This window comes from Hesperophylax consimilis, chromosome 4 (assembly GCF_061612785.1).
Source record: "Hesperophylax consimilis isolate HC1 chromosome 4, BYU_Hcon_1.0, whole genome shotgun sequence".
NCBI classification, from domain to species: domain Eukaryota; kingdom Metazoa; phylum Arthropoda; class Insecta; order Trichoptera; family Limnephilidae; genus Hesperophylax; species Hesperophylax consimilis.
Genome location: NC_142839.1, coordinates 35,138,155 through 35,151,713, shown reverse-complemented (window position 1 = coordinate 35,151,713; position 13,559 = coordinate 35,138,155). Strand labels below are relative to the sequence as shown.

At 36.3% G+C, this 13,559-nt stretch overlaps 1 protein-coding gene and 1 non-coding gene across 2 annotated transcripts; both read right to left on the bottom strand.

Annotated features, from left to right (window-relative positions):
• Positions 1-1,712: 1,712 nt before the first annotated feature.
• Positions 1,713-11,828, bottom strand: LOC149424620 (uncharacterized). Its single transcript, XM_089631448.1, has 7 exons — positions 11,494-11,828; positions 11,099-11,212; positions 9,652-9,886; positions 8,164-8,257; positions 6,136-6,305; positions 4,721-4,969; positions 1,713-4,565 (listed from the first exon to the last, which is right to left on the bottom strand). Exons 1-7 carry the CDS (start codon positions 11,725-11,727, stop codon positions 2,818-2,820), a joined length of 2,844 nt encoding a protein of 947 aa, XP_089487574.1. The 5' UTR covers positions 11,728-11,828; the 3' UTR covers positions 1,713-2,817.
• TRNAS-GGA (transfer RNA serine (anticodon GGA)) lies at positions 9,160-9,232 on the bottom strand. The gene has a single exon. It is a non-coding gene; the product is annotated as a tRNA-Ser (tRNA).
• Positions 11,829-13,559: the final 1,731 nt, after the last annotated feature.

Here is a 13,559-nt window from a genome sequence, read left to right as displayed (position 1 = left end):
AATTCGTATTAATACCAATTATTTATTTATTTTCGCGGCCGATTACCGTAGCGGCCGGCCCTTTAAATTCAGATATTCGTAAAAATGATATATATTTACGCGTAAATCGAGATTTCGCGGCCGATTTCGGTCGCGGCCTACCCTTTAAATTGAGATATTCGTAAAAATACGAAATATTTCCGCGTAAATCGAGATTTCGCGGTAGATTTCCGTCGCGGCTGGCCCATTATTTCGAATATCTGAATTTAAATTCGTAAAAATACGATATATTTCCGTGTAAATTGAGAATACGCGGCCGATTTCCGTCGCGGCCGACCCTTTAAATTCAGATATTTGATTAAATTCGTAAACATATGATATATTTCCGCGTAAATTGAATTTTATCGGCAATTTTTCGTCGCGGCTGACCTTTTAAATTCAGATATTTTAAGTAAATTCGTAATAATATGTCATATTTCGGCGTGAATCAAAATATTTCGGCCGATTTCCGTCGCGCCGTATTTTTTAACTCGGATATTCGAAGTAAAGTTAGTAAAAATACGATGTATTTCCGTGTAAATCGAGAATGCGCGGCGGATTTTCGTCGCGGCCGACCCTTTAAATTCAGATATTTGATGTAAATTCGTAAAAACATGATATATTTCCGCGTAAATCGAATTTTATCGGCAGTTTTTCGTCGCGGCCGGCCTTTTAAGTTCAGATATTTGAAGTAAATTCGTAAAAATATGTCATATTTCGGTGTGAATCGAAATTTTTCGGCGTTTTCCGTCGCGCCGTATTTTTAACTCGAAGATATTCGAAGTAAACATAGTAAAAATACGATATATTTACTCGTAAATCGAGATTTCGCGGCCGATTTTCGTCGCGGCGGGCCATTTGAAATTAAAATATTCGAAATAAATTCGTGAATATACGATACATTTACGCGTAAATCGAGATTTCGCGGCCGATTTTCGTCGCGGCGGGCCATTTGAAATTCAAATATTCGAAATAAATTCGTGAATATACGATACATTCACGCGTAAATCGAGATTTCGCGGCCGATTTTCGTCGCGGCGGGCCATTTGAAATTAAAATATTCGAAATAAATACGTGAATATAGGATACATTTACGCGTAAATCGAGATTTCGCGGCCGATTTTCGTCGCGGCGGGCCATTTGAAATTCAAATATTCGAAATAAATTCGTGAATATACGATACATTTACGCGTAAATCGAGATTTCGCGGCCGATTTTCGTCGCGGCGGGCCATTTGAAATTCAAATATTCGAAATAAATTCGTGAATATACAATACATTTACGCGTAAATCGAGATTTCGCGGCCGACCCTTTAAATTCAGATATTTGGTGTAAACTTGTAAAACTACGACATATATCCGCGTAAAACGTATTTTCTCAGCACTTCAAACTCGGATTTCGAAATAAATTTGAAAAAATACGACATTCCAGTGTAAATCGATTCAGATTTACAAAATAATAATACGAATTAGGGCGTTGTATAACCACGTAAAAATACATTTTTCGGCGTTTTACCGCCACGGCTGACTTTTAAATTCATATTTACGAAATATTATGATTAATTTTCGCAAAAATCAAATTTTTTCGAATTACACGAACAAATTTTCGTGCGCGGACAAAAATAAATTACGAATTTCGAATTAAAAAACCATTTTGTATGAAAAAAAATTTTTGCGGAAATTTTTTTGGCGAAAATATCGAATTACACATTTTTTCGAATTATCGGGGTTCGAATTAACGGGGTTCTACTGTATACGTATAGATTGGTTTTGAAACCAGTAGGCGCAACGCATGAAAAATAGTGGTTCCACACATTGATAATATGTAGGTATAATACATAGTTTTGTTTTATTTATTATATTGGTTTTTACAAAATTTATATTATGTTTATTAATTGACCTTCAAAAATTTATCTATTTAGGCAATCATTTTTTTGCTGATTTTCAGACATTAATATAAATATCATGGCATATTGTACAGGAAAATATTTTAAAGAGTGCACTTTTGAATGTATTTGTTGTAACACCTACCCGCAGTTCCTTCTTATCCATCGCAGTACTCCTACGATACATCAGTACATCATTTGAATCTCTTTAAAATGATTCGAATGTACACAGATAAAATTAAAATTTATTGCTGTGTATCAAAACTATAGTAACTAATTAAAAATAATTAAGTAAAGTCATATAATAAATTATATCATTTTAATACAATCTTACAAGCTAGAATACTAGGCAGTATGCAAACTGTTTTCCATTTCCGAGACTTAATTTCTGTGAATGCTTTTAGAAAACATTTTATAACGATTTTAATGGCGCCTCTCAATCTCCAATGTTGGAAATCTCAATTCTAATGAACGTATACATCTGCGAGCCGAACTGAAATTCAACTAATGGGAATGAAACGAAGCAACTGCAAATGACACAAAACGCCGTTTGCAGTTGATTCGTTCCTTTCCTGTAATTCGTGGTACGGTTCGCGTTTCGGTTCGCAAATGTATAAGTATCCTAAATATTATATATTAGGCATTTATATAATACACGTAACAGCAGATTGCCATTTATCGGAATGTACATACAATACAAAATAACAATCCTGCTGACATCACAAATTTTTTTGCAGGTTCAAAAACAATATAAAATCTCCACGTTCAACATCAACATGATCTATTGAAAATGCCATTGGAAAAATTTAATAATACATATTGATAGGAGTATATTTAAGACTAGTACTTCAATCCTACAACATATTAATAATCATATCTCATTATGTCAAAATAATTAAATTCAGTTGAAATCCTTAGGCTGAGACTTGTTCAGGTTGTGGAGATATATGATCCTCAATCAGGTCTCTGTTAGAGTTGGCATTCATGGACAAGTTGTGGATCTCAGAATCACTGTTATTCCCATCGTTGTGCTCAATCTCTTTTGAGGTTGAGACGTTTCCCATGGCCACTTGAGCTAATGTGTTTGCTATGCTCGGGTGTGAAGATAAATTCATTGCAGAAGACATGGACAGATTCAGGGAAGTATTGAAATCATCCATTTTGGGGATTTTAGCGGGAGACGGAGAGCTTTCTCTCGAGAAGTCTGCCTTGCCAGCTTTCTTCGTCAGTTCCAACATTTGGTTGAGGAAGGACTCGCCCGATTTTGGAACAGACATACTAAAATCAGACGTGTAGTCGGAAAGTTTTGGCATTTTGGGAACTGTGGAAATCGAGAGATCAGGCTGTTGTTTCGTTATACTCAAATCTGGAGACAGAGAAAAGTCAAACTTTCCTGCTCCTTTCATTGCAGAGATATTTACGTCCGGAGGTAAGAACTCTTTAGCCGATTTCATCAAGTCCTGGGTGCTCTTTAAGTAAAGGCTTTGCTCTGGAGTGCTTTTACTCATCAACGGACTGCTGGTGGACAAAGGTTTCAGTAAATTAAGAGTGTCCTGCATCTTCAGTAATGACGGGGAAAGATACATGTTATTAGCATCCAGAATACTTTGTGACATCGGGTCTGGGATTCCAAGTAGAGCGCTTGTACTGGGAAACTTACCGCTTAAAAATAGAGCATTAGCAATTTCTGCAGAACTTAGCATAAGATTTGATGATAAACTGGGAGGCAAGGTGGAAGCTAAACTTGTTGCCAATGTTGATGATAAACTACCTGATGCAGAAGACGATGGAGTATTCACAGAATTATTCTTGTCTGATGTACCAGTTCTCGAGGATAATAAACTAGAATAAGCGCTTAAATCAGAGGGCATTGGTAGCTTGGTACCTGTCAGTGTAGCAGCGAGGCTCGTCGATATGCCTTGAGGTAAATTAGCAAGCAAACTATTAGCTGTCATGGCATCATAGCTGGAGGGAAGTCCCAAAGAGACGCTTGTGGCTGGACCTAATCCCAAAGACATCCCCGTGAGAACATCTAAAGAAGGTAGACCCAGACTATTACCTGCGGAATTCTTGGATTTGCTTGAACTTGGCGGGATGGGGATATTCAGATGTGTCGGAAGTTCAAATTTACCACTTCCTAAAGATCCAAATGCGTTAGTAGGAAGTGAGAGTGGTGGTATGCCTGCAGGGAGACTGACCATCTGTTGAAGAGCGCTGACAGAAGGAATATTAGGAATAATACTGGGCTGTGTTTTAGATATTGGCAATGGTTGAGATACAGCCAGCAAAGCGTCAAGATCCATCTTATCGTCTCCTTCAGTCGAACAACCCAGAGCATCCTTGATGAATTTCCATAACAATCCGTCACTCTGTTCTCGAGGGAACTTTGCAGCTAAAGTGCACTTCAACTTGTCTAGGAACGATGTGTCTAGTTTGTATAGGTTGGTAAACTTAATGGCTTTGTCATCGATCATGGTGGAATAGTACTTGATGCTCTTGGAGATCTGCTCCATGGCGTGGGGGGCGAGGTGAGAGTCGTGCACCACAGCGTACTGCATGAGGAGGGGGCGGGGGTACTCCGTGGGGCGCTGCTCTGGCGGTGGGGTGACCCAGTAACAGGTCAGAGATGATTCCAGAACAGGACTCTCGGGATTGTAAGGGGCTGAAGGAAGAAAACAAGACATGGAACACATTATCGTATTTTACATTGATTCATGGGAAAAATCGTTTTGCTTAACGAGTGTTTCGCATTATAAGTTAGATTCTGGGACAAATTATGCTCTTAAGTGAGGTTTCACTGTAATATAATATACTTACAGCAAATAATGCCAATACAGGGCGTATATGTCAAATCGGACGGACCCCGCTTCTTGATCTGATACTCGAGCTGGTTGTCGCAGTCCCTGAGGCTGGGCATGGCGGGATTGACGGGGTGTGAGTGGTACCAGCCCACAAGGGTCAGGCCCATGGTCTCCATGGCAGTGCAGACGGCAGCCTCCACCAGAACACGGTGGTGGTCGTCAGCCTTGCACGTGAGACAGGGGAATGCGTGGGTGATGGCTAGGTCTGGAATTATTCATTGATTTTACAAAAAAATTAATATTTTGAAATGGATATTGCATATATCAAAATTTCAAAGCTCATATTTAAAATGATATTAGAAGGTTAAAATAGAAGCGTTGACTTGGGGATTCTGGATAGAAAAGGCTATGCAAATTTGATGATGCCAGAGCCTACAATTTGAGAGATTTTAGAGGGACAAATGGATTTTTTGATTTATAGGTTACTAGCTGAAGTCCCCGGAGTTCCCAGAGCTTTACACATGGTTTTTGAAAATCAGATATAGACAGAGTGACCTTCTTGTTGTTATGAAGGTGAAGTATATGGTATATACTATATGGATTCAGAAAAAAAATTCTGCTATTGTTAAAAAATATGTTGCACTGATTATATTATGTATTACTTGCGTCTCTTACTTTTCTGTAATATTTGGGTTTCATATATATTTTTAATTTTGAATTTTTATTTTTATTTGTTTTATATTTTAATCTTTATTTAGGTATATGAAAATTAATGTGTCCTATGGCTGAGTAGATTTTGGTAATTGTTATACCTATTTGTATGTTAACTGAGTTTTCATAACTGGATTGTTCTCACGTAAGTGAGATCGTCTGTAAAAACCCAGTATAAATAAATAAAGTGTGCAAAATTTCATCAATCTCGTAATAAACTAGATTTTTTATAAATCCAGGCTGCCAGACATTCTTCTTTACATAAATATATATGTTCATTTATTGATGTTCTAAGAAAAAGAAGTGACAGAGCTGGGACATAAAAACATTTCTTTTACTAATGAATTCATAAACATTTTCATATCTCGAGTGGCAACAGAGATTCCTAGTTCTACATAGCGTCACATGGGCGATGAAAATAACTGTTCCATCAATTGAATTAATCCTTTTCACTGTTTATCAATTTATCGCCAACCAAGTTTTGTACAACCGGTCCAGTAGAAAATAAACAGTTAAAATAACAATATATTTAATATACACAATTAGTCATGTTATTATCATATAACCCATTACAACCAGCTTCATGCGTGAGTTTCTCTTTGAAAAAATCCTGGTTTCAATCGGTAAATCTCCCAGCATTGCGGGCTGATCATAATTAAGAGTTTTACTCGCTTTAATTTGGAATTTTTTGGCCAGTTGCAAAGGTATAAAGATACTTACTGTGTGTGTTGACATCCCAAGAACCCCCCAAGTAGCCACAGACCTCGGACATGGTGAGGTGGCAGTGGAGGTCCAGTACGAAGCAAGCGTTTGTACCGATGGACACCAGGAACGGCTGTACTTTACCAATCGAGGAAAAGGATACTGCCTCCACTAGGGTGTTGGAATCACTAGAAAAAAGATACAGAGTAGGTCATTGTATGAACAATCTACTTGATGGCCTTTGTCTAATGATTTTGATACGAAATCTGTAAACACCAACAGGTTGGTTTCTGTATATCGACCTTTTCTAAATCCATGCTGTTCAGAAATTAAGAACAGCTTCACTCGTGGTAGTGTGTATTTATGAAGAATCGAATTGAACAATTTAGTCAGTGCAGATAGTATTGTTACCGGTCTAAAATTTTCTACAGAAGTCTGTACCGCTTTTATAAATAAAGGAATGTGAGAGATGTATGAAGGGAGATTAGGTGGTTAGAGTGTAGAATGTATAGGTGTTATGATTGAAATGTATTGCAGATGTAAGGATCCATAATTACTTGTGTTTTGAAAGAATGGAGTTGAGTTTCGCTTTTTAGGTAATCAGGGGAAGGTTGAATATTTTTGGAGCAAGGCAGATAAATTGTCTTTGTGCAGATGTAGTATGAAGTTTAGGTACATTTTAGTGTCGATTGGTTATATTTCTGGTGATGTGATTGTATTGGAAAGTGTTTTTTTATTGTATTTTGAGATTTAAAAACTCGGCACAGCCTTAAACCCTTAAGGACGGGCAATATTTTATAAATATTTCAAAGCCAAATATAATATTGAAAATTAAATTTGAAATAATTGACAGGCATCTACAATGTCAACGTTTTACTTAGGAATTTTCATGGACGTTTTCATTGAAATGCGTTTAAAACTTCTAAAACCTAGTTCTACACACTAGTGCACCTGAAGGTAGTCATGATTTCACTGAACTGCTATTGTAGTTGGTCGGATCCTAAGGGTTAAAGAAGAATACTGGAAGAAAATCTGGACCAAGTGAATGTGTATTTTTCATTTTGTCAATGAAAGATTCTATATCTGATTCACCAATTTGACCAATATAATTATTTTGGGATCCCTTTATATTCAACTTGGCAGCAATATTAATATCTAGCTTTGGAGATTCATTACTATAAACAAATTGGAAGTATATTGCAAAAGTGTTCACGAACGATCACAATGCATCATGGTGCCTTGAATACCACCATCTTTATGTAGCGATTTGAAATAATCAAAAACATATTGGCATCACGCTTGACGTTGTGTTCAATGGAATTTACATATGATTGGAAAGCAGTGTGAATTTTGCATTTGTTATAGAGAGCATGTTTCCCTCTAATGCTCGCGATGATAACTCGACAGAACTACTTCGATATCGACGACCACCTCTACTGGGAGGTTTTCTAGGAAAACAGGCATCAAATATATTAGAAATACAACCTCTTGTCCTACAATGAGTTTTGTAACTCATCGGGATTGCTCTAGCAAAGTTCTTGCCAATCTAATTGGCTCATCACAACTTATCAACATTACCCTGCCCAAACATCCATTCAAGTAAAGCATGCTCTTCATTTTTGTAGCCTTAACACTGTTTTTTCATGAAAAAATAAATTCTAATGAAGGATGATGTTTATCTTCAGGTACAAGGGTGAATCACAATGAAATGGCTTTAACCATATTTGGTGATCAAATCCGAATAGCAAGGTACTTCCCCATTTATTCCCTTCACAACATACCATTATTGATTCTGTAGTATCACTGGCTCCGTCAGCAGCATTCAGGAGCAGTTGGGACTCTTGTGCGGTATTCACATTAAAAAAAATGTATAAATATGACTAAATCAGGAGTCTGTTCCAGAGTTACATGGCACACCGTCCTTTTTTCCTAAAAGGGCTATTGGTGAGATAGGTAGTTCGATATACATTGTATTTTCTTCAGTGGGATTGAAAGAAAATATATAATTTAACATTGAATACACAAAGTAATAGTTGGTGAACTTACTGCTGAAGCATTTTGTTGGGTATGGTGTTGTGTTTGACCACCACCCGCTGTGGGGGGGGCTCGGGCAGCTGCTCCACCTCGTTTTCCACCTCGTCTGAGAAATCAGAACATATACAATCAGTGGCACCGGGACCAGCAATTATATATATCAACGTATTTATAAGTTTTGTGTATGAAAACAATAACAAATAAAATTATAAGGTGTGTTAGTAGAATGTGACTGCATACAATGTGTTGGTTAAATGAACAAAAAATAATCAATAATAAATTAATGAGAACGGCCGGTCAACATATATTTTTTATTTTTTAAAAAAGAAAGACATACATTCCCGGGTAGCCAGCCGAGGAATTGAACACACTAAGCCTTGGTGGGACCCAAACGCGATGTCAACTCGGCCACCGACCGGTCAAACATAATGATTTAAGAAACAAAAAGTAAATAAAAACTACAAAGTATGATATGTAAGCTAAAATAAAGACAGACGAAATCATTACTACTTTTCCGTCATATTGGAAAATAAAAATATTTATATTTGATCAATTGTTTTTTCCGCCGTTTCTTTTGTCCCAGTCACATTTAAAAATAAAACTATTTAGGTTACGTAGGTTAATAAAATATTTTTCTCCATATAAGAGACAAGTTTTTTTTAATGTTTCACAGTAATAAATGTACACGAGTAGTTAAGGCCGAATTACACCTGACGAGTGCTCGGCCAAATCATTCACTTTGTTACTCGGTCTAGCAACTTATTGGATAACAGAGATGATCACATGTAGAAGAGACAATGGGCGAGTCAGTTTGTTGAGATTAGTTTATAGTGCTATTGCCATGGTTTCGCCAAGTATGAAATATAGAAAAATTATAAATATTGCTAATGAACTTTGACTTTTTTTTAACTGAAAATAATATGACAGGATAACAATTATTTTTATAAGCAATAATTGTTCGCCTGAAACACTCATCCACATTGAAAAAATCTCCTGATAAAAAATACATGACGCCAACGGGACTCGAACCCGTGTCCATTCGATTTCCAGTCGAAAGCTCTGACCACTGAGCTATGGGGGCTTATTTCTTACCCGAGAAAATATTCAATATATGCTAGTGTTTCATTCAACAATTACTGCTTTGCTTATAAAAATAATTGTTATCCTTTGTGCTATGCATAAATAAAATCTTGTCTTTAAAACATTAATTTATCAAAAAAATAATAATTAATATGACAGGGCTAAGATAAAGCTTAGGAAGTATCTGATTATTATTTAACGCTAAAGGTTAATTCAAACAAGATTTGACTCTGAATACTGATTATTAGAGCTACTTTCACTGTGGATAAAATGGTAAGCGGATAAAACATAACAGTGACATAACAGAACTTGAAAGAAGAATAGGCTGGGTTTGCTGTTTGTTTGTTATTTTTATTTTATTTTTCTTTGCTGTTCTGTTTTATCATGGAACATTTTTAGGTTACAAGTGTTACAACTCACCATCAGTGGGAGTGGAGTCCCTCTGCATCTGAACTTTTCGGAGCCAAGCTGCCTTGTAAGCGTCCAGCTTCTTGCCCTTGTACTTGACGGAGGCCCAGCCGCAACCAGACTTCTTGTCAGGGTTAATGATCCTCTTGCAGTGGATGGCCCAGGCAGAAGGTGAGCAGAATATTGTCTCTGTCTCGTGGGACTTGATCTTCCCGTCCGCCTGGAGATCACCAACGAACTTCTGGCCCTAAAGTAGAAGGATGATTGATTGAATTGTTTGGCTTGGTTAGAAAGATTACAAGAACAAAATCATCGGAAGTGAAACATTATCATCAAGGAGGGTAAAGCTCTTCATTAGTTGTATTGAATTATACTTTTAGAAATTTATCAGGGACAAATTATTGATCAGCGGTTGTTTGTTTTATCGTCCCTCAATAGGTGTTCTGTATCATTAATTATTCTGGCTATGGTGCATTGTTGACTATTACTACCATAGACATGTGAATATTAGTAGACCTGCCCTAAGTGATTAAAAGCGTATTATTCCCCACTCCCCATACCGGTTCCATTGGAGCCGGCTGGGCTCGCGTATGGCTTCCCGTGAATCTTGAGAATGTGACGTCATCATTCTTGTTCGAACTAGCGTCGAGCTATGGTCGAGGCATTTTATGAAATAACACGGCAAAATAGTGGCTTGTGATATGAAAACTTGTAAAAATAGATGTGAAAAAGAGAATAAACCCAATTGTCGTATTACATTCCATATGTAAGCATCATTTTAAGCTTATTCACGTCGTATAATATATGAATCAGTTGTAGAAACATATACTATCACATCGAGCCAACATTGGTCGAATGTAGCGATTCTCAAGTGTGCGCATCGTTGTTACTGGGAAGTAAATTATGAACACTTATAAAAGTGTCTTAACTAAATACGTAAACAAAATATTCGACTCTGAAAATAGAAGAATTTTTTTTTGCCGAATTTGGACTTCGCAAATTTGTTCATAACGTGGCGAGTAATTTGCGCTCCCATGTAAAAATGTCTATTCATTCAAAAGCAGATTTTACTTTTAAGAACTAAATGGTGATATTATAATGCGAAATGCCTATATACTGTCAGATTGATTTATTGACGAATCACAGTCAGCTTTACCCCCTTCGTTCTTCAACAGTTGATTTTACCCCTCACCTTTAATTTCTAGTCTATATATTCATATGTCTGTGATTACTACATTAGAATGAGAAAATTTTACACCTCATTCTAAATAACTACAATTTGGAATGACCTGACCGATTTGCCTTTATCCCTCCTGCAACATGGGTCTCTTCGAGGCCTAGGTTCACTTCCTACTGTCTCTAAAAAGACCCTCCACACAGCATTATACTGAGGTTGTCCTGTGCTGTTCGTTTTGTAATTTTTTTATGAAACATGATAAAATTGATGCATAACACTTACTAAGTATTCAATTGTCATAGCAGCATCACCCGGTGTGAGTATTTTAGCATCGAGTAGCATCTGTAGGGTCACGCTCCGTCCGGGGGTATTTGCTTTGTTTCCTGCTTGAAATTCCTAAAACACAAAACAATTGTAGCAGTTCTGGAGAAAAATTCAAGATTAGAGATTGCTAGAGCTACAATAATTATTATTACAAAGTAAATTTGCTTCAGTTAAAACTTAATACTTCAAGTAGATGTGCTTCAATAAAAATTGAAAAATAATTTAGATATAACTGCTGCAATTGTTTAGAAAGCTTGCATAATTAATACAAATGATAACATTTGAGCAATAATAGTACCTAGTTCAAAACGCAAAGTAGGGCATATATAATATTTTCATGTTTTTATTTGTACCTCATCACTGAATTCATCGTGACTCGCAGTTTCTTCCTTTTCCTCCTCGTCGTTCGATGGAGGTGCGATAACTGATACGGGCTTTTCAGGAGTGGGACAAGGCGGAGGATTCATGGCCTGCGGAGCTTCGGCATCGTCCGAGTTGTTGGTGTTATTCGCCGGTCCGGGCTCAGCGCGCTGCATCGCTGGAACCGCTAGTAACGCAGCTGCCAAATGGGGGGATTGAATATCCATACGATCAAGAGTTTCTGGTCGTAATTATTACTCGTGGTTCTATTCAGTAACTAGGCAAATAAAGGCAATATTCAATAAAGGACGCCGAAAAACGTCAAGCGCCGACCATATCAGAACAACAAAAACATACCATAGACAATATATACAATTATTGTTCAAATCATAAATAATCCACTAAACGTACGATTCTTCATTTTCATTTTTCATTTCATAAGGTAAAAGAAAATAATAATACAATGTTTGAATTTTTTTTACATTTTCGTACAAAATCCAAAAACTGTTTCTTGGCACATTGCTTGTCGATCCAAGTGAGCCTGCCATGTCTCTATACAAAGGACTATATCGTCTCAGCAGTGGTTTCAAAATTTCCCCCATTTTCCATTAAAGAAATGTCCTCATTTATTCGAATAAGGATTGGACATTGTTCCGTTTCTTCTCACCTTTTACAAAATTCACGTGCTTGACTCCCCAGACTGTACTTTCTACTGTTTAGAAATGGGAACTTTACTTTTGGTTGTTCCTCTCTGAACAATTATCGTTTCTAATTATGAAAAACAATATTATCGATTCTTGAACGAAAATTTGAAGCAGAAAATCAAAAAGTTACGGTCACATCTCGGACATCAACCCAGAACACTCGCCTTGCCGGGTTGGCATCTCTTACTGATTTTGCTTTTTAAAATTTTCATTTAAGAATCGCTAATATTGTCTTCAATAATGAAATATTATAATTTGAGGTTTTACTAAGTAAGTTATTTTAATGTATATATCTTTTATCAATTACTTCCCCTCCGTTAAATATTTTCATCTCTTCTAAGTCTGAACTCGACTCCAAACTTCCAAACGCCGGAGTATACTTCGATACGTTAACATTTCTCTGAATATAACTAGCAAACCTTGGAAAAGATACCTATGGCAAGTGAAATAATATTTTTATAATTATGTCAACATGTTATCTGTTAAGACGATGCAATAATTTACAAAAACATGACGAAAATATAATCAGATGGCGCAGGACGTAAATTTTAAGAGTTAAATAAAATTAATATATAAATTTACCTTCCATCTTTAAATAATTTGAAATGATGGCCTGGAACCAAGGTTCGTAGAATTTAACTTTATATATTTTACTGCAAAGCTTGGCCTAGAGCTTAAATAAAACATCATTGATGGATGAAATCCAGAATCATTTGAAAAATAATTCAAAAATGTTATAGCCCTAGCGATGGGCACATCGATGAATCATCGTTGATTTACTCGATCTTTTTGATCCATCGAAATATTTCGATACATTGTCACGGACATATCGATTCTGTCAAAAATCATCACACAATCCGAGACAATCGTTTTGAAACGTCATTGAACAAGTAATCGATTCTGCCAAAAACATCATTTTTCAAACGTCATCGAATAAAGAATCGATTCTTTCAAATTTTTTCGAAAGTACAGCCCTCACGTCATTGGTCAGAGTTAATTGATATAAAGCAGTCAGAATTCATCGATTCTCAAATCCGATATAAGTCAAGAATATTTGGGAATCCTTGACAAACGAGATATTTTCATGGGTACATTGTGTTACTACCTAATATGAGTGGATACTCATTTTGGCTTGCACAATTATTCTTAAAAATTGTAAAGAATGGCATTCTGACTTATAACAAGTTGGGAAGGTTATTAATAATAATAAAATGCATAAGGTTGAAACGAATTTTAAGGTTATGTATAATATGTTTGTTGTCAATAATTTCCGAAAACATTGGTTTCGTTCATTTATTACAAATGAAGTACTTTCAACTCCCGCTGAACTCCGAGCGAGTTAATCGATTCTTGTG

Bases quoted from the DNA above. Each gene is read 5' to 3' on its own strand.
- LOC149424620 (XM_089631448.1), bottom strand. From the start codon at position 11,727: ATGGATATTCAATCCCCCCATTTGGCAGCTGCGTTACTAGCGGTTCCA. The intron at 11,213-11,493 runs GTACAAATAAAA...TTTGTGTTTTAG, and splicing joins ACGATGAATTCAGTGATGAG to GAATTTCAAGCAGGAAACAA. The intron at 8,258-9,651 runs GTGAGTTGTAAC...CTGATTTCTCAG, and splicing joins GGACTCCACTCCCACTGATG to ACGAGGTGGAAAACGAGGTG.